The 19,148-nt window shown below is 34.0% G+C and overlaps 1 protein-coding gene across 1 annotated transcript in view; it reads right to left on the reverse strand.

Annotated features, from left to right (window-relative positions):
- Positions 1–16,124: 16,124 nt before the first annotated feature.
- The window catches only part of LOC134253250 (uncharacterized), a 39,932-nt gene continuing 36,908 nt past the window's right edge, over positions 16,125–19,148 (reverse strand). The window contains exons 37-39 of the mRNA XM_062735766.1: positions 18,778–18,940; positions 18,408–18,497; positions 16,125–17,891 (exon numbers count right to left, since the gene is read on the reverse strand). Coding sequence (XP_062591750.1) covers positions 17,730–17,891; positions 18,408–18,497; positions 18,778–18,940 — 415 coding nt within the window. The 3' untranslated portion in view covers positions 16,125–17,729. The remainder of the gene's footprint in view (positions 17,892–18,407; positions 18,498–18,777; positions 18,941–19,148) is intronic.

Consider the following 19,148-nt stretch of genomic DNA (forward strand, 5'->3'; position numbering starts at 1 on the left):
ATTTCCGGATCTTAATCTCATTGAACACATTTGGAATTTTTATAAGAAACATCAAAGCACCCAACCATCCCCCCACCCCAACCCCCAACAACAACACACACAACTTCAACGGTTTAGAAAGATTCATGCAGTAAGTGTGGCAGCAAATGGGTGAATCTACTATTTAAAGGTACTTGGTATCTATGAGAAAAGGATGATTGGAAGCAATTATAGCGAGTGGTGGCCTTACTCCATATAGAGATTATTTTATGTGAACTTTCATTTTGAGGGTACATCATGTCCTTGACAATTGGCTTAAAATTCTGACGAGATACTTACATGAAATTTACGCAACATCGAACTGAAATATGCATCATTAACAGTGAATTTTGGAAATTATCGTATGTATGCATTCGTTCTTTAAAACTTAAAAAAAAATGTTAGGTGAACATTTAGATGTTTCGTTCAGTGTATGATTGCATTAGTGGATTTATCTTCCGACAACATTTAGTAATTGATTTCATGTTTAATTATGCTAAATGGAATAGAATTATTGTTTTCTTAAAGTTTTTATGTTAATATTACGATGGTTGTTCGAAAAGTTACAGAGTATCTGTCACTCGAATACTGCCTGTACTATTTGTACACACATGCACAACTCGCTTATGACATATTTTTTTATTCCTCCAACATTTTTAGACTTTATTCAGAATTTTTCCTGAGTAAAACAAAATTGCACCGTTAACTGCTGCTCTATGACGTTCTAAAACGTCATCGTTTTTGTCGTTTTCAATAAGGACTACCTATCTTCTCAAGTTGATTCCTTTCCAACAAAGCAAAATATTAAGCCATAATTTGGAATGCAAATCAACGTAACAATTCTTCACTCAAATTTCTAGGTTGTTTTTCGTTTTGTTCCATTTGATAAAGAATATGACGACAGACATTATTTAGTGTAGTGGTTGTAACTTGCTAAATTTTGACCTGCTCCGCTGTCCGGTATTTACATTTTTAAAATCTGGATAAGTTTTGAATTACCTGTTATATCTTAAAATAAGAAACAACGGCTTATTGTAACAACTGTTACAGATGTTCTCCAAACATTCCCAACTCCCTTTTAGCGCCTTGTTCCCTGTAACTTTCATTAAATGACAAACTTTATGCAGTTTAGACTTAATTAAACAACCTTTTTCCTGAAGTGTACCAAGTATTTTTTCCATGTTAGCATTGCATGCGCACGCACTTGCATACATATGCGTAATGACTATATCATCTTATCTACACTATTAATGTACTTTTTTTTAAAATTCTGAATATCGAAGCATTTTAATGAAGTATTTAAAAGTATTTAAAGATAAGCTTAATGAAGTGTATTTGTAATTAAGTATTGCAAATGCGCGCACGTGCATGCATGTGCATCATGACCATAACTTAAAATTTAAGCCAATCAGATTGAGCGCACGTGCATGTGCCTGATTTCATGAAAAATTCTTCATATCATAATGTAGAACATCCTAATGTATTACATGTATAGTGTTTTATCAAAAAACAAGAAAAATATTGATATTTTTGTTTCAGCCAATAAGAGTAAAACGCATGCGCATGCGCGTGGGCTCATGCAATTTGACCATGTTGTCTTATTTACACTTCTAATACATCTTTACATTGTGTATTTGAAAGCATTTTATTAAAAAATATAACATTTTAAACTATATTACATAAAACAGTCTTTTTCAGGCACCCGCACGTGCATGCGTATGCGCTTAAAATGACCTTCGTTCCGCACATCTACACAACACGCCTTTTAACCCTAAAAGTTTGTTGTTTTTTTTAACTCCATGGGATGAACAGTTTCCTAGAACACTCGCGGAACAAAAAGTACCAGAGAAGAAATAAGAAGAAATGATAATAATAATAGTCAGAAACAGATTAAAAACAATATCTTCCCAAATTTCGTTTGGAAAACATAATTAATACAATTCATTTTGATTTATTGTTAAAATATTTCAACCAAATTTGGATAACCTATGACGTCAAATAAAAAAAGATATGACAGAAGTCCACGAACTTTTCGAACAACCGTCGTATTCGTGAAAAATAAATTGATAAATTATTTTTTCAAATGACAAGAGTCGCCCTCGTGGTGCATTGGTTAGATCGTCTGCTCTAGAGTCGCCAAGTAAAGAGTCAATCCTTACGTCGCGGGTTCGAATCCAACTATGGGACGTGAAGACCGGTCCTTCGGATGAGACGATATAAACTGAGGCCCCGTGTCGCAGTAGGTACTGGCACGAAAAAGATCTCTCACTGCTCAAAGGCCCTGAGTGCCGAGCATAGAACCGGCAAGTGATGGCGTCTCCATATGAGTGAAAAATTCTCGAGAGGGACGTTAAACAACATACAATCAATCAATCAAATAACACGAATTCAAATTCTTTTGAAACGTTTTCAAGAATTATATAATTACAAGAAAGTGTAGTTAGTACCTTTGTATAACGCGAGCACTTGGTTGCAACAGGATCCGAACCATTGTGTGTGAATTCCTTCTCCCAAAGTCGACAGCGAATTGGGATTGTGTTACAAAGTTCCATACCATTGCAAGTTCTCGATTGTGCACATACAGTAGCACACTGTATTAAAGGACTACCAAAGCGTACTATTTCAAAGTCTGAAAAAATGTCAGAATTTTGTTCTATATCCATTTCTGCAGAAAATGTAAAAGTAGACTCCATGATTTCAAAAGAATACACTGGCAAAATAAAGAAAAGTGTCAACATATTCATGTTACTATTTGGTGCCAGCTTCTTTGTTTGAAAAAGCGTCATTAAATGTTAAACGTTGTTATTGACAGTAGGGTGATGCGTTTGTAATTGATACATTGATTTTATAATTTCAGACACGTAGATCACGATGGGGAGCTCAGAAGTGATGCTTACACGAAAGTATCCTTAAAATCGTGACATTTGACAAACTTCATGATTTAAAGCACATTAATGAAAAGGTTAAGTTTATGAATAATGATCGATTTCAAAAATCTACAAAGAACACAAATCTTTGACGTAGGTATAATAAATGGACCCCTGAAAAATTTCGGAGGTGGAATCAGGTGCCTGGGAGGAATAAATAGGAAAAAAAAAATCATTCAGTGCTAAAGATCTTTCATTTAAGAATGGGTACCGAAAGCCTTTCGTCGCCTGATGTCGTGAGAATCGTAAGAAAGCATCTTTGAGACTCCAAAGGAAAGTAATAATGTTCGTATAGAGGTAATGCTTGACCCGAGGGCATTCTTGTGATAGCGTTTGCTTGTTCTTTGTTTTATTGGGTATTCGACACATCAAACATCAATTAAATTATTTGTACTCTGTAACAGATTTACTGCACTTATGAACAAGCGAATATTTCCTGCAAATCGGGCTAAACACGGTTGCTAAAAAGACTTCAAATTATTATAGAAAGAACCTGTATTCCAAACACTGATTCCAAATGATACAAAATAGAAGAATTCCTAGTATATAAGTTAAACAATATGATAAAGAAGACCAACGGAAAGAATTTACATTTCTAATTATACGAAAAGTACGTAATACATGCACTATACAATTTTCCAGATCGAGCTTCCCGTAAAAGAATGGTATACCTTCATTCTATGTCTTTTTACACTTGTCTGCCTCATTTGAAGACATTTCAGTTTGACCAACCGACTGCATTTTTCTTTTTTTTTCTGCTGTTGAATTCTTAGGACAATCCGTCTTCCTTGTGCTTGTTTTTACCTTGGGACAATCCTTTACCTATCTTCCTTGTGCTTGTTTTCACCTTGGGTCAATCCGTTACCTATCCTCCTTGTGCTTGTTTTTACCTTGGGTCAATCCGTTTCCTATCTTCCTTGTGCTTGTTTTCACCTTGGGTCAATCCGTTACCTATCTTCCTTGTGCTTGGCGACACCTTGGGACAATCCGTTACCTATCTTCCTTGTGCTTGGCGACACCTTGGGACAATCCGTTACCTATCCTCCGTGTGCTTGGCGACACCTTTGGACTATCCGTTACCTATCCTCCGTGTGCTTGGCGACATCTTGGGACTATCCGTTACCTATCCTCCTTGTGCTTGTTTTTACCTTGGGTCAATCCGTTACCTATTTTCCTTGTGCTTGTTTTTACCTTGGGTCAATCCGTTACCTATCTTCCTTGTGCTTGGCGACACCTTGGGACAATCCGTTACCTATCCTCCGTGTGCTTGGCGACACCTTGGGACTATCCGTTACCTATCCTCCTTGTGCTTGGCGACATCTTGGGACTATCTGTTACCTATCCTCCTTGTGCTTGGTGGCACCAGGTGCCTCTACAGAGCGTTTCCACTTGTTTCTATCGGCTCTTACTTTTATTGTTGCTTTTCATGATAGGCATCCATCATCTGTACTCTGCCTTTCACCTTTGTAGCGCCATGTTAGCGCTATGTTACAATCACTGGTAGGATATTGTCTCAGTGTGTGTTCAATATACTACCATCGCCTCGTTAATTTGTCTCTGATTTGATTCATCCTAGCTCTCTGTAACAACAGGTCCTTCCTTCTCACTTAAACAAAACCTTTGTTTCTTATCATCTATTTGACTTCTTTGTTCAATTTCCATGATCCACTCTCAAATGAAAGCATTGGTAGTTCAAGCCTATTGTATGTATTTATTTTAGTGTTTCTTTTGATGCCGTTGGTTCTTCGTTAAGTCTGGTTAAGTTTTTGATCTTTATGTTAAGAACTTGTTTCTTTATCTAGTCCCATTCCCTTTGTTTTTCTGTCATATTTTTAAGAAAAAATTTGTGTTCAATCACCTGCAAAATCTACATAAACTAATCTGTTGCAGCCTTAACTCATGTTTTCACATGCACCAACCCGCTCCAATGTCTACCCTTCATCTATCAAAGAATTGTAAAACCTTCAATATGTCTTGATTGTCTTTGTAAGCTTTCTCTATGGATGGATTCAAAAGCTTCTTAGAGCAATGTAAATGTAGCTTGCCATTCATTTACTTGTTCTATGATGTTATGAAATACGGTGATCTGTTTCAGTTATACTTCTTTTTTTTCAAATACGAGCTTGAATTTTGCCGTAGTTGTGGATTACTTCTTTATATGATTATAATTTTTTTCTAGGATTTTGCGTACACCGTATTTTCCCGACTCCCTCTATTTGGAAACGTAATGAAGAGTCGATTATTTCATGTAACAGTATTTTCTTTTTATTTAAGATCTGGTCAAGAACATTCTCATCCTATCTTGTTGAATACTCTATGTCTGCTCGTAGTAGACCCCCCTATGATAGAGCATATTCCTTGTGTTTAGCGTTTTCCTCTTTTTGGTGTTGTTTTAGAGCATTTTTGTTTCATCATTTTTAAATTCATCAATCGCATTTTTGGTGCTGGAACTCCGGTTGTAAATTTTGTGAAGCATCCTTTATAGAATTTATAGAATATTATTGAGTTTTGATTTCTAATATCTTGAACGTTACGACCATGATACCCATTAACTTCTCTTGCTTACAATTTTTAGAATTCGGTTACCAGTAATTTTTCATGAGGTGTTTATTCAACTTTATTGTGATCGTTATATTTGTAGAAAGAAAAGATTTGCAAATTTTCACTGCATTAGAAGACCTATTTTTCTATTTATATGAAGCAGGTTTTATTTAAAATCTTATACATGAAAAGAAAACACTAGCTGTGGCCTTCAGCTCGAGATATATCTACGAAGTATTACTAAGTATCAATTAACAAAAGTTACTTCCATTGTTAATTCGATATATCCCAATGACTTTGAATTAAAGGATATTACAGAGTCTGGTACGTCTGTTTCCTATTTTGAATTTAACGTTAATGCGTTATTGGTAACCTAACACATTGATGAAACAAGAAAGTCCACAGTTTCGTTTAAAGTTATTATCAAGTTCTAAGGTCTATTTAATGATCTTGTCAGCAAAAACAATCTATCACAAAACAAATTCTTGCTAATTTTTCATACTAATTAGTCAACCATATTTTAACCTATGAGTTTTCAATGTTTTTTTTTTCATTTTTCCAAGGAGCAAACGGCGAGTTTGACAGGTCGGCAGGGGTGCTCACTCCTCCATTGCAAAGGTTTATCCCACCTCTGATATTTTAGAGGTCCTATAGTTTCCTCTGCGCCTGATAAGTATTGTATGAAAGTACTTTTTTAACTTGAACTCTCTTCATTATCTCCATATTTCATCTACAAATAAGGGGTGTTTTCTGGACTGAAACTGTGAGTTTGTACATTTCATTGAAATTTTTATATTTGTATATAAATTATTTATTGTGTTAATGATTTTTGCTTGTTTCTCGTGTTATTTTGATCCATTATAAGCATTGGTCTTCGGAATTCTTAATTCTTGCATGTTATTTTTCTTGCACCATCTCAAAGCTATTTTACAGTCGATATTGCTTTCTTCACTTTTGCTTTCAATCATTCTAGAACTTTCCATTATTCTTTTATTTGTGAAAACATTTTTGCATCTTATTTCCAATATTCTTTTTAAGGTTTCTCAGTTGGGATCATAATATAGACGTTTTTTTTTTCGTTTTGTGTGTGTGTGTGTGTGTGTGTGTGTGTGTGTGTGTGTGTTTTTGTCCATGTCTCAATTCCTAAACTTTTAACATGGTGTCGGCGTCTATTCTTCTTTCTATTTCTTTAGAGATCCATATTTTCCAAATCTTTGCTCTCTGTAGCATGTACTGGATATATTTGACTCAACCACCTTCGTTCATCATAGCACTGATGGTTTTTATCCGGGTTTATTGCTCAAAGAGCAATTGCCGGCTTATGTCATCCTGTTCAAGACAGGATGTCAACCCCATTGTCGCCATTTTAAAGTTACGTGTAAAAATATAGTTCTTACTCTCAACCGCTTCTGAGATAATACAAACAATACAAAATACAAAATAAAGCAACATAAATAAAACGAAGTTTTATCTAAATAAATAAACATTAGTAGTAATGACTTTGAAAACTTCAGTCTTAAGTCAAAGAACATACTAGTTTATTAGCGTAAGGATTTCTGATAATCAGTGTTATCGTAGTTCTCTACACTGACGAGGAAAAACAGGAGAGGGAACCAGACTGGCTTGTTTGTTTACATTTCAGCTGCGGTACCAGATTAATTCTGATTCTGACAAAATCGGACCGTGGTATTTGTCTTATACAGTGTAATTTATATTGCTAGTTTTAAAATAATTTTTTCATCAGAATTTTTAATCTGATATTCTTGTTATTTATCTGTTAATACGATATAAACGTATGATTCATGTAAGAAATTCATTTTACTCTGTAAATGAGCCCGGCTCTCTGTACTTCTGAGTACTTTGATTATCCCTCGTTGTTTACTGTGATGAAACTATTTTTTCTGCTGTAACCCTTCTTTGAACAGTGTTTAGGTCTCTTTGCATTAAACATGAGGTTATTCTGGCTGGTTCTAGTTTCCCTTTTCAATCCTATCTAAAATATTGTTGTTAAAAGATATGTATCATCTGCAGTTAGATCTTCTAATAATGATGCTAAATCCAATCTTAGTACTCTTCACACCGACTGTTGTTTCATCGAAAAGGCAGTCTCATAAAAAAAAGATGAATCGGACGTAAAACAACCCTGTTTCACTCTAGTCAGTTTCATATTTTATAATCATCGATGAATCGAACAATCGAACCCTTCATAATGATAGATAAACTTTCCCTATTTACCAAGTAGATGCTTTCTAAAAGTCAACAAAATATATATGTGTCCTCCTTTTGTTTGATTGTTCAAAGTCGTTTCCTTAAATTCTTCGCTGTTGTTCTTCCTTTTCCTATCTTACCTGATCTTTCCTTGCTTTTCTGTCTACCCCTTTCTTATTCCTGTATTCATTCTACAAAAAACTTAATTATACTCTTTTCTTGAAAAGTGTGTGTGTTGGAGGGGGATATGATTGGATGGAATGTCCATCCTTCTTTTCCCTCGTTCTTCTGCATTTCATAAATTCTATCGGTTAAAATGTAAAGGTACAAGCTTAGGTTCCTCCACGCCATTTGTTGTTCTCACAGCCTTATTATTTCCTCTGGCTTTGTTGTCTGGTGAAAATTTTTTAATAGTAAAAGACAAGAGTTACACTTACAGTTTTATGATTTTTTGTGTAATTTTCTGACCACTCAGACCTCTTCAAATTAAATATGCCTTCCTGTCCTTCAATGTAATTCAATGAAAAAACAATTAAAAACTCATTACCAATAAAATTATTGTATCTTTTCTTCATTGTAGAATAAAGTTGATGTGTATTAACGCTACATGATGACCTCATCATTATAGAGCCGTGTATCAGAAACTTCAATGAGCTGGCGCTGTGAGATAGCTCGGTAACACGCCATATCAGTCAAAGAGGTCCTTAATCATGCAGGCCATCAGTACAGGGGTTCATGTCAACTTTCTCTCTTTCTAGGAAATAACAAATTTAATTGACGATAAGACATTGGATTAGTTTAATTAATATGTTGTTCGTATTGTGTATAATTTTTTTTGTTTATCAATAACAGATAATTGTAATTAATGTCCCATTTCATGGGAATTCCAATTTTGAGAATTTTTAATGACTTTGATTAAGCACTATCATGTCGGTTGTTTGGAGGAACAACTTATAAATAACCTTCTCTTGCTGTTTATTACAATTCTGTCTGCTTTTTATCGGTTTGAAATAATGTTCAAAAACAAGAGGCCGAAGGGTCTTAATGGTCACCTGAGTGGGAAACAATTCATAGAGAATCCATAGAGTACTACAGTAAAACTCGCTAAGTACGAGCATAGATATTGCGATTTCACGGATTTAGCAATACCAGATCATATTTTTTATTGGATCCCCAACTTCATAAATTTTACGAATTCCTTGTACGGATATAACGAAATTCGAATATAGCGAAGTAATTTCAAGGTCCCAGTGACTTCGTTATACCCGAGTTTTACTGTAATATACAATAAACTGATGGAAGAAGATATTTTGCCAAAAAGCAAGAGAAATAGAATGATCTGGATCATTGAAATAATAAATCTAGTATCCTTTATGTGTTCCCATGTAAAACGTTGATCCCACAGTGTGGGCCAGCCCTACCTTCTTGGATCATGATTTGAACAAACTTGAATATTCATTACCTGCGAATGATTTAACATAAGTTTCTTGGCCTAATGGTTCTGGAGAAGATGATTTTTAAAGATAGATTTTTTCTATGAAACTTTGATTGTCCATTGTGGCCCCTACAAACTTGTGTCTACACTACCTGAGAATGTTTCCATATAAGTTTCATCTTACCTGGTCCAGTGATTCTTGAGAGAAAAAATTTATTTAAAAGGTGCTATTAATTTTTCCTAATTTTCAATTATCTCCCCTTGGAAGAAGGCATGGCCACTCATTTGAACTTAAATCTTCTTACCCAAGAATACTTTGTGGCAAGTTTAGTTAAAATTGAAGTTCACGCATGAAGCACAAACGCACGACGACGGACGGAAACAGCTAGTAATACAGAGTGACTCTCTCAGGTGACCTAAAAATACTTTCCATACACTTTCCAACAGAAATGTGGAGCTACTGAGAAGGGAACAGGCTTCGTTAATGTTCGGAAGAAGTTGACCATGCAATTAATGTGTTAAATTGAACCGTTAAAAAAAGGACATCTTAATTTTAATAATTTTTAGCTTAGTGCGTTCATAGCAAACACTTCATGGATACGATATGATGTATTTCATAGACTTGAAGAACAGCCCTCTCGATCTCATTTCCCTTCTATCGGATTATGCGTCATAAAATGAATTTTGCAAAAACAATTTATTTCTTACCTTTGAGGATAGACAATCCCTCCAAAAATCAATTATCATTGATATTATTGATAAATCTGACACTAATTCTTGATATTTATTCAAAACAAGGAAATTATTTTTTATCTTTTAGCAAACAACGATACAAGTTTGGTGCATAGTTAAAAACATCATCTATGAGTAGCAGTACAACAAACTTGATTAATCATTCAATCGGAATTATCATGATCCCAGTACAAATGTTGTGACGTGACGCACGATGTCGGAACTACAATATAGGACTCTTTATACGTGAGCTTTTCTGATCACATTTTGTCCGGCGTCCGTCTGTCTGTCTGTAAACTTTTCACATTTTCGACTTCTTCTCAAGAACCGCTGGGCCAGTTTCAACCAAACTTGCCACAAAGTATACTTGGGTGAAGGGGATTCAAGTTTGTTCAAATGAAGGGCCACGCCCTCATTCAAGGGGAGATACTTGGGAATAAATGAAAATTTGGTGGCATATTCTAAAAATCTTCTTCTCAAGAACCACTGTGCCAGGAAAGATGAAACTTATGGAGAAACATCCTCAGGTAGTGTAGATTCAGGTTTGTTCAAATCATGACCCCCAGGGGTAGGGCGGGGCCAAAATGGCCGACCAAAGTTTTACATAGAAATATATAGGAAAATTCTTTAAAAATCTTCTTCTCAAGAATGACAAAGCCATAATTGATCATATTTATATGGAAGCATGCTCAGGTAGTGTGGATTCAAGTTTGTTCAAATCATGACCCCCGGGGGTAAGGTGGGGCCAAAATGGCCGACCAAAGTTTTCAAAGATATATATAGGAAAATTCTTTAAAAATCATTTTCTAAAAAATAGCAAATCCATGATTGGTCATGGGACTACTTTTGGATTTAAACTTTACAATAAAAAATAAAACATTTTCTACTTTTTCCTACCCTTAGTGCTCAGGTGAGCGATGTGGCCCATGGGCCTCTTGTTTATTGTTTGAAATGGTTTGGGATTTTTTTTTCTTTACTACTAGAAAGAAAGATAAAAGTTTTCAACAAAAAAATTGTTAAAAATAAAACAAGATGCCTAGGGGCCACATCGCTCACCTGAGCTCTGGCTATGTAAAGCTAAAAGCAAAAAAACAGTTCAGTATTGAAAAATTTAAATATTAAAGTGGGTTCAAGTGGGATCATGATTTGAACAAACTTGAACCTACACCACATGAAGATGCTTTCGTATAACTATAACCAATCATGGCTTTGCTGTTCTTGAGAAAAAGAATTCAAGATTTTCCCCGTGTATTCCTATGTTAATCTTTGACCCCCCCCCCCCCCATTGTGGCCCCATCCTACCCCGAGGGATCATGATTTGAAAAAACTTAAATCTACACTACCAGAGGATGCTTCCACATGAGTTTCAACTTTTCTGGCCCTATGATTCTGTAGAAGAAGATTTTTAAAGATAATACCTGTGTATTCCTATATTAAACTTTGAACCCCCATTGTGGCCCCATCCTATCCTCAGGGGTCATGATTTGAACAAACTTAAATCTATATGTACACTACCAGAGGATACTTCCACATGAGTTTCACCTTTCCTGGCCCACTGATTCTTGAGAAGAAGAATTCTAAGGATTTTCCCTACGTATTCCTATGTTGACCCCCCTCCCCCTCATGCCCCACCATACCCCCTGGGGATTATGATTTGAACAAACTTGAATCTACATTACCTGAAGATGCCTCTACATTAGTTTCATCTTTCATGGCCCAGTGGCACAGGCACTTGTTTCGGTAATAATTTTTTTCCCTATATTATTAAACTATGGGTTAAAACTTTATTACCGAAACAAGTGCCTGTGCCCAGTGGATCTTGAAAAGAAGATTTTTAAAGATTTTCCCTATGTATTCCTATGTTAAACTTTGATCCCCCCCCCCCATTGTGGCCCCACCCTGCCCCTGGAGGTCATGATTTGAATAAATTTGAATCTGCACTACCTGAGAATGCTTCCACATGAGTTTCAGCTTTCCTGGCCCAGTGGTTCTTGAGAAGAAGATTTTCAAAACATGCCATTACTTTTTCACTAATTCATAATTGTCTCCCCTTGGAAGGGGGCATGGCCCTTCATTTGAACAAACTTGAATCCCCTTCACCCAAGGACACTTTGTGGCAAGTTTGGTTGAAATTGGCCCAGTTGTTCTTGAGAAGAAGATGAAAATGTGAAAAAGTTTACAACGACGCCGACGACGCAGACAACAACAGACAACGGGAAAATTTTGATCAGAATAGCTCACTTGAGCCTTCGGCTCAGGTGAGCTAAAAAAACCTATATGTTTCTTTTGCCGTAGTACATTTTCCCAAATGTTTAATATAAAATGCTTCTGGCCTTTTGCAAATTAAGAATTCTTCATAAGGCAAATATAATTCAATTGTTACATTAAATTCCTAATTTGATTTCAGTTATAACTCTACATAAAAGGACTTTACAATACACTTCACCCATTTTTCAGTACGAGTGAAAAATTATTGAAAGGGACGTTAAACAAACATTTTTTGCACTCGATACTGTATCCATCAAGACCACTATTTTCATTTTTATAACTTCGTTTTTAATTTCAATGCTTTCCATTAGATACATTATAGATATTGGTATAATATTAAACCGAGGACAGATTGTTTTGCAGTCCGAGAACTCAAAGGAAGTACACTGGATGTGTCTGATTAACGGGATCATGTCGGTTAGTTGTATCGATTACTCGAGTACAAAACTACAAAATACCTAGACGATGACGGTGTAATGGGTAGGCCTATAATATAATTTGTAGTTTTGTACTCTGTATCTGAATGAATTTCAATGCACTGGAACCATTAAAAATAAACAAGATAAAAATCTTAGAATAGCGCAGTTAACTGAGTATGTTTGTCATTCTGTCTGTGCGTAACACTCGATTTCAAAAATACCCCAAAAAGATTTTTAGCTTTGTAATGAACAATGAACTAGATGATGCCTGAGGGACACAGCGCTCATTTGAGTCACGTTTGCCCTGCAGTTCTGCAGCGTCAAATTTTGTTTACAATATATACATGTATTCCTGTGTAAAATACGGTATTGATCGCCTTTTGTAGTCAAATGCTATAAACAGTAGCCGTGCTTCTAACAAATATGAATCTACACTACCAAAGAATGCTTCCACATTTAAAATATGATTCACAATGGTTTTCCTGTTCGTGAGAGAAAAAATTATATATACATGTAATCCCTATTGTTGCCTCACCTTACCCTTGGGAATTATTACCTGAACAATTTACAAGTTATACTTACTCAGTGACCTTTCATGTTAGTTATTTTCTTTTATTTTTGATTCCAGAATTTATGCGCGCACGGTTCATTGTTATGTCTTTGTATAAAACATTCAGCATAATATAATAAATATTGCATGGAGTTGAGTGTAACATATTGAAAAAAACGTTATTTGGTAATAACCAATATTTGTCCCCCAAAATCTTTAAACGGAGAAATATTTAATATGTTTTTAAACAGGGGGATATATGCTGACTTCAAAGCACTGAATATTTTCATATGCAATGACGTCATATGATTGAAATGACGTCACGAAGATGACGTAAATTTAAAATTTCCATGATTTCTACAGAAAAATGTATATATTACGTCGGTATTTTGAGTAAAAGTCACCGAGCGCAGGTCTGATCCCGCTCAATATCTTGATATAATGTGTTGAATGATAATATCAATGAAATATGTAAATAAACAGTATAGTTCCTGAGCAAACTTGCGCTCTATAAATTTTAAAGCTAAAATTGTTGTAATTTTGTCCATTTTGTCCTCTTTCTTAAAAATGATATAAAATCGGACTAGTTTGTGACATCATAAAAACAAAAATTGTCAATAACTACTTTCAAACTATAATATGTTCTGTTAATTTATATTTCTCATACAATTTATAGACTTCAGCACATTTCAAGAATTTTCAAAATTTGACTTTTGTGGGGGCAACGATATGCAATATACCGCATATAGTTCTTTTCACCCCTCGAAAACCATTGTCAACCTCGGCTGCGCCTCGGTTGACAATGGTTTTCTTGGGATGCAAATTTTCAGTGTTACACTCAACTACATGCAATATTTATATAATTGATAATGAACATAAAAGTCGCAAATGAAACTTTTTAGATATTCTCTTTATACTTTCTCCTAATGATTGTTACAAGTTTAAATTTGTTTTCCATTTTTCAGCAGATATTCATCAATTTGTTATCTTGTAAAAAGTTGCTGCATGAACTGCTCCCAAATGTGGGTGTGCATAAGCTATAGAAGCAAAAAGCATTGAATTTCCGGATAAAAATTACAGTGCCTAAAATAACTTTTAATATATTTTACAAGTTTTTAAGAGGAAGTTAATTTTGAAAACATTAATAATTACAGATGCAAAGGACACTATCCATATGTTTATAATTTTTTTTTTGTTCACACTGGAAATTAAAGTATAAAAAAATGTAGCATGCTTGGTAATGTAATTTTTGTTTTTTGATTTTTTTCCTCGGAATTTACTTTTGCAAAAATTCCATAAAATGCTAAAATGATACGTGTTTGCGGCCAATTTGATGCTTTGTATCAATTTATCTTGTAACAATTTAAATTACAATTCCCTTTATCAAGGGATACATTGGACTAACTTTGATTAAAATTGGCCTATTTGCTCTTGAGAAGAATTTGAAAATGTGAAAAGTTTACAGAGAGATGGACAGATGCTGGACAATGGGTGATCATGTGAGCTTATAATTCCATGTGGTTGAATTAAAGATGAACAAAATTTTTTACCTTCAGTTTGAAGTCCAAATCTTAATCAATTTATCTTTTCACCAGCGCCCCAAATTAGCATTTCGGGCGCCCCAAAGCTTAAATTAACTAGTAAAGAACCAAACTTGTGTCTTTGATGCGTGTTTTAGATTAAAAAAATATTTTATAATTCACGAGCGTCCCGAATTATATTTATCAGTTGTTAATCACGAGTGCTTCAAGTTTTACGATGTATAATAACGAACGCCCCAAGAAATGTAAACTAGCATTATATTAAGATAAATGTAAACATATTGAACAAATGGAATTCATCATATTTATAATTGCATTCCCGAACCGTAATTTATTCTGATTTTTTAGGTTTTTAGGTTCAAAATCGCAGTTTATCCTTTGTATAGTGCACGTACCGCGCGTTTTCGTTGCCTCTTGTGTACCTGATTATTATGTAATGCTACATAATATTACACACCTTTTACTAGATCAGTGGGATTTGTAGTCTGTGTATACACAGTAATCATAATTTCAGACACACGTACAGTTCAACAAACATACGCCGTAATTCTGGTCCTTCGACGACTTATACCACTTTTCCATTTGAATTATATATCGAACATGCACAGACGGATCATGCATGTAAATTAAAATGAATACATCTAGAAATTAATAACAAAAATAAATACACTAACGCATTTTAAGCACTTATCTGCATTTCCACAAAGGAAAAGAAATACTGTACGTCATAGTCTCCATGACGCAGATTTAGTCAAGCAACTATCACAATTTGTCAGTAAGACTTTATTTAAAATGTTTTATTTCCCCCAATATTATCTTGCTTTATCGCTAAATTAATTCAAATTTCTTGATATAGCCGGCATTTGATAAAATTTTGTTGCCTTTTATTTGATTATGGACTTTAATACAATTAAATGACTGAAAGTGTATTATTATCTTTAATTACGCGAATAAAACTTGATAATTTAAAAGAATATCTCACCAGATTTCTTTGAAGGAAAAGTAAACAAATTAATATGTATAGACGAGCACCTGCATGTGTATCTGTGACCAAATTATTTGGGGCGCTCGAACTGCTAATAAACTTTTAAGTTTGGGCGAAGGTAACAAATTTTATTCTAATCATAAAAGAAGTAACCCATGTGAGCTTATAACTCCATGTGGTTAAATTAAAGATGAACTTATCAGTTTGAAGTCCATACAATTTATCTTGTAAGAAAGTGTCCTGCAAAATGACTTAGCATTTTTAAATACACTGTATCTACAACAATACTGTGTGCTATATGTTAAAACCAGTAATCCAATATGTAAAATATACTCATGACAAATGTTAGCAAAGAACTAGAGTGCAATTAATTTAGATTTGGAAAGAATCTGGGCTCTCCAGCTGTGATCAGCTATTAAACCAAATCATCTGCCTGAAAGGGCATTTAAACTATTATAAATGATTTGTATGCAGGACTCCTCTTGAAAAATCAAGAACACTGTCATTTACAATGTATTTCACATACAGTGTACAGTACTCATAACAAATATCTTAACAAAAGTGATAATTTGTATACTCAGTATCATAATAAATACACAAATATTAACAATAGAAGAATAATGGTAGCGGAAAATAAGGTGCCACAAAAATTAAGAGATCCACAGTATTTGACATCTATGAGAGTTGTCTATCAAGTTTAAGGACAAAAGAGTTTTTGCCAATTTGAATGGACCTAGATAGTCATAACAGTATGGCTTTAATTTTTTAAATTTTTTGTAAATAATTTATAGGATGTAGATAGTGAGCACAATCCAGGGTTGAATATTTATAAAATTTTAAGTTTTGGATGAAATGATTATTCTAATCATAAAAGAAGTCAAAGTTTAAAATTGAAACTTTGAACTGATATTCCTTCACTTAATCAGAGTCTATTTTCAAAATTATTATACATGTACAGGTCACTGTACAGATATTTCAGCATTTGTCTACTAACTTTATAGACAACCCTCATGTATGCCATTGTTTGTCACGGGAGAGCGAGATTATAAATGTTTGTGAAATTAAAAAAATAATAAACAACATAACAAAGATTCATTAATCACATTAAATATACATTGTTTACATCAATTAAAAAAAGAGTATCTTCAACACTAGCATGTTATTGAAATACATACACATGTAGCAGATATGCTGCTGAATGTTTGTCACAATACTGTCAACAGAGAAAATGAAACATGATCTGAGATGTATTACGAAAATTATATACACAGTTTATACAGTAATACTATATATATAAACTTTTAGTTTTTGTGCAATTAAATTTTTTCTCAAAGCTAACATAATTTACAATAAAATACATTTATAACCAAGTATAAGTACACATACCTAATATTACACTAAATGTACATATGCACAAAATGGATAACAGACTTTTAAAAACATCCATGGTTATTTCCTTAAAAATATCTGAAAAGTAAGTCAATTCATAACAATGCAAATGTATGTTTGTATCAAATCTGGATGTATTTCTCTCTGAAACAATCCATCTTAATCTTGAGTGGACGATTAAGATATAGAAATTGCACTGTATATTCATCCAGTTGAAGGATTTAGTAATATCTGAATTATTACTACCAGAGCATTCTCAATCTTTATACAAGTACATCGTTAATTGAAAAGATTTCCACTAAATTGTTATATATATTCTGTATATACAGTTGTAAACAACTTGTGATTTACAATAGACTCTGTTCATGATATAGAAAATATGTTTTAGAATCTTTACTTTTTAGACTATGGTAACATAGTGTCTTTTCCACAAACAAATCAAAAAATAGTACCAATGATCTGATTAGATATAAAACTATACATGTAATTTGTATCTAAGGATTAAAGAGTGTTGACTCCCAAAACATGATATAATGTTTAACATTAATTATCCGTTTTTTTTCAGCCTTGATTCAAGAATCTCTGAACAAGTTTTAAGCCTTGAGTCAAGAGACCCATGCCATGTAGAAATCCATGTCAAATGACTTCAGAATATACTCCTACTGTCACTGTCAAATAAAGGAGCCATTTAAATCAGTAACAGCCCACTTAATGTCTCAGCTGATGGCACCATCCTCATCCTCCATGTTATCTATCTCTGAGGTGGGGGAGGGGCCGTCATCAAATCCCCCCGTCATGTTGAAGGGGGACATGTTACTTGTGTTGTCATTATCATTTCCCGAGAAAAACTCAGTCTCCGTGTCTGCTGAGGAGGATTTCTGAAGCATAAAAGCAAGTGGTTCTATAACTTCTATGTTAAAGTGCAACCTGCATCATTGCTAGAAAACTGTATACAGTAAACCTCAGTTAGAACGAACACAGATATTGTGAATTCACAGATATAGCTAAGTTATCTTGGACCCACACCTATATAAATTCATCGAATTTTTTATACGGATATAACAAATTACAGATATATCAAAGTAATTTCAAAGGTCCCAGTGACTTCATTATAAGCGAGTTTTACTGTATATATATATATATGTATAAAATTGACGTGGACCTTTTTTCCTTCATTTTATTAAGATGCTGATTTGTGTTTAGCTATATGTCTGTTAAAATAAAATCATTTTAAATTCCAATACTCTCTTTTTTTCATGAATAGACCCTGCAAGTTTATTACAAATATGAAATATGCCTTCAAATGTGTTCAAAGCTTTCATGAGTGACTGTGACGGTGCACACAATGTTCCTTCATCTTGTTCATTACCCTGTTTTCTTGAGAGAAAAATTACCTCATCTTTATCAGGATCCTGGTCCTCAGTTTTAGGACTGACAAACGAGGAGAATGGAATCTTCTGGGCATTGTCCTCATCTTCCTCCTCCTGAAATGTACAGCTTATTGTCAACTTTCTTTTACGTTTAACTTAACTTTCAAATCTGAGTTGTCAACATTCAATAGTTTGTTGCATATAAAATTTGCTGAAATTACAAGCTTATATTGTAACACAGAAAAAAATCTTGAGAAAACATGACCTTTCTCAATGTCAACCCCACACATAGAGATTATTTGATTTTGAACATTAACAAAGATAAGCACATTGCGATAGACACACCTTGACTGTCAACAGAAATTTAACAAAGACAATATCATTTAACACACACCTGTCCTGATGTCCTAATGTCGCTGGGTGTGTTGGACCTGCTGCGACTTTTAGGTTTACTTGTGTCTGTTCTTAGGGCAGCCATCTGAATTTTGATTTTGTCGATCATCCACTGTGGAACAGAGAAGCCCTTCAGACTGTTCACATGTACACTAGGATTGTCTCTGTCATGGAAAATCATCATTTATACCAAACCGTCAACTTCAACTTACATGTAGTTCAAAATCTTCAGAAAGTGCAGTACATTTTTGTTCATAGAAGGAGCCAATATTGAATATTTAATTAGTGCATATTGAAAATTTTTGCAACTTGGCATGAAATTTTTTTTACTATAAAATTTATTGCCAAAAAATTCAACAAAATGGTAATGTC

The sequence above is a fragment of the Saccostrea cucullata genome, unplaced genomic scaffold (genome assembly GCF_032062105.1).
Source record: "Saccostrea cucullata isolate Sc308-1 unplaced genomic scaffold, CSIRO_AGI_Scuc_v1 ctg28, whole genome shotgun sequence".
In the NCBI taxonomy this organism is placed as follows: domain Eukaryota; kingdom Metazoa; phylum Mollusca; class Bivalvia; order Ostreida; family Ostreidae; genus Saccostrea; species Saccostrea cuccullata.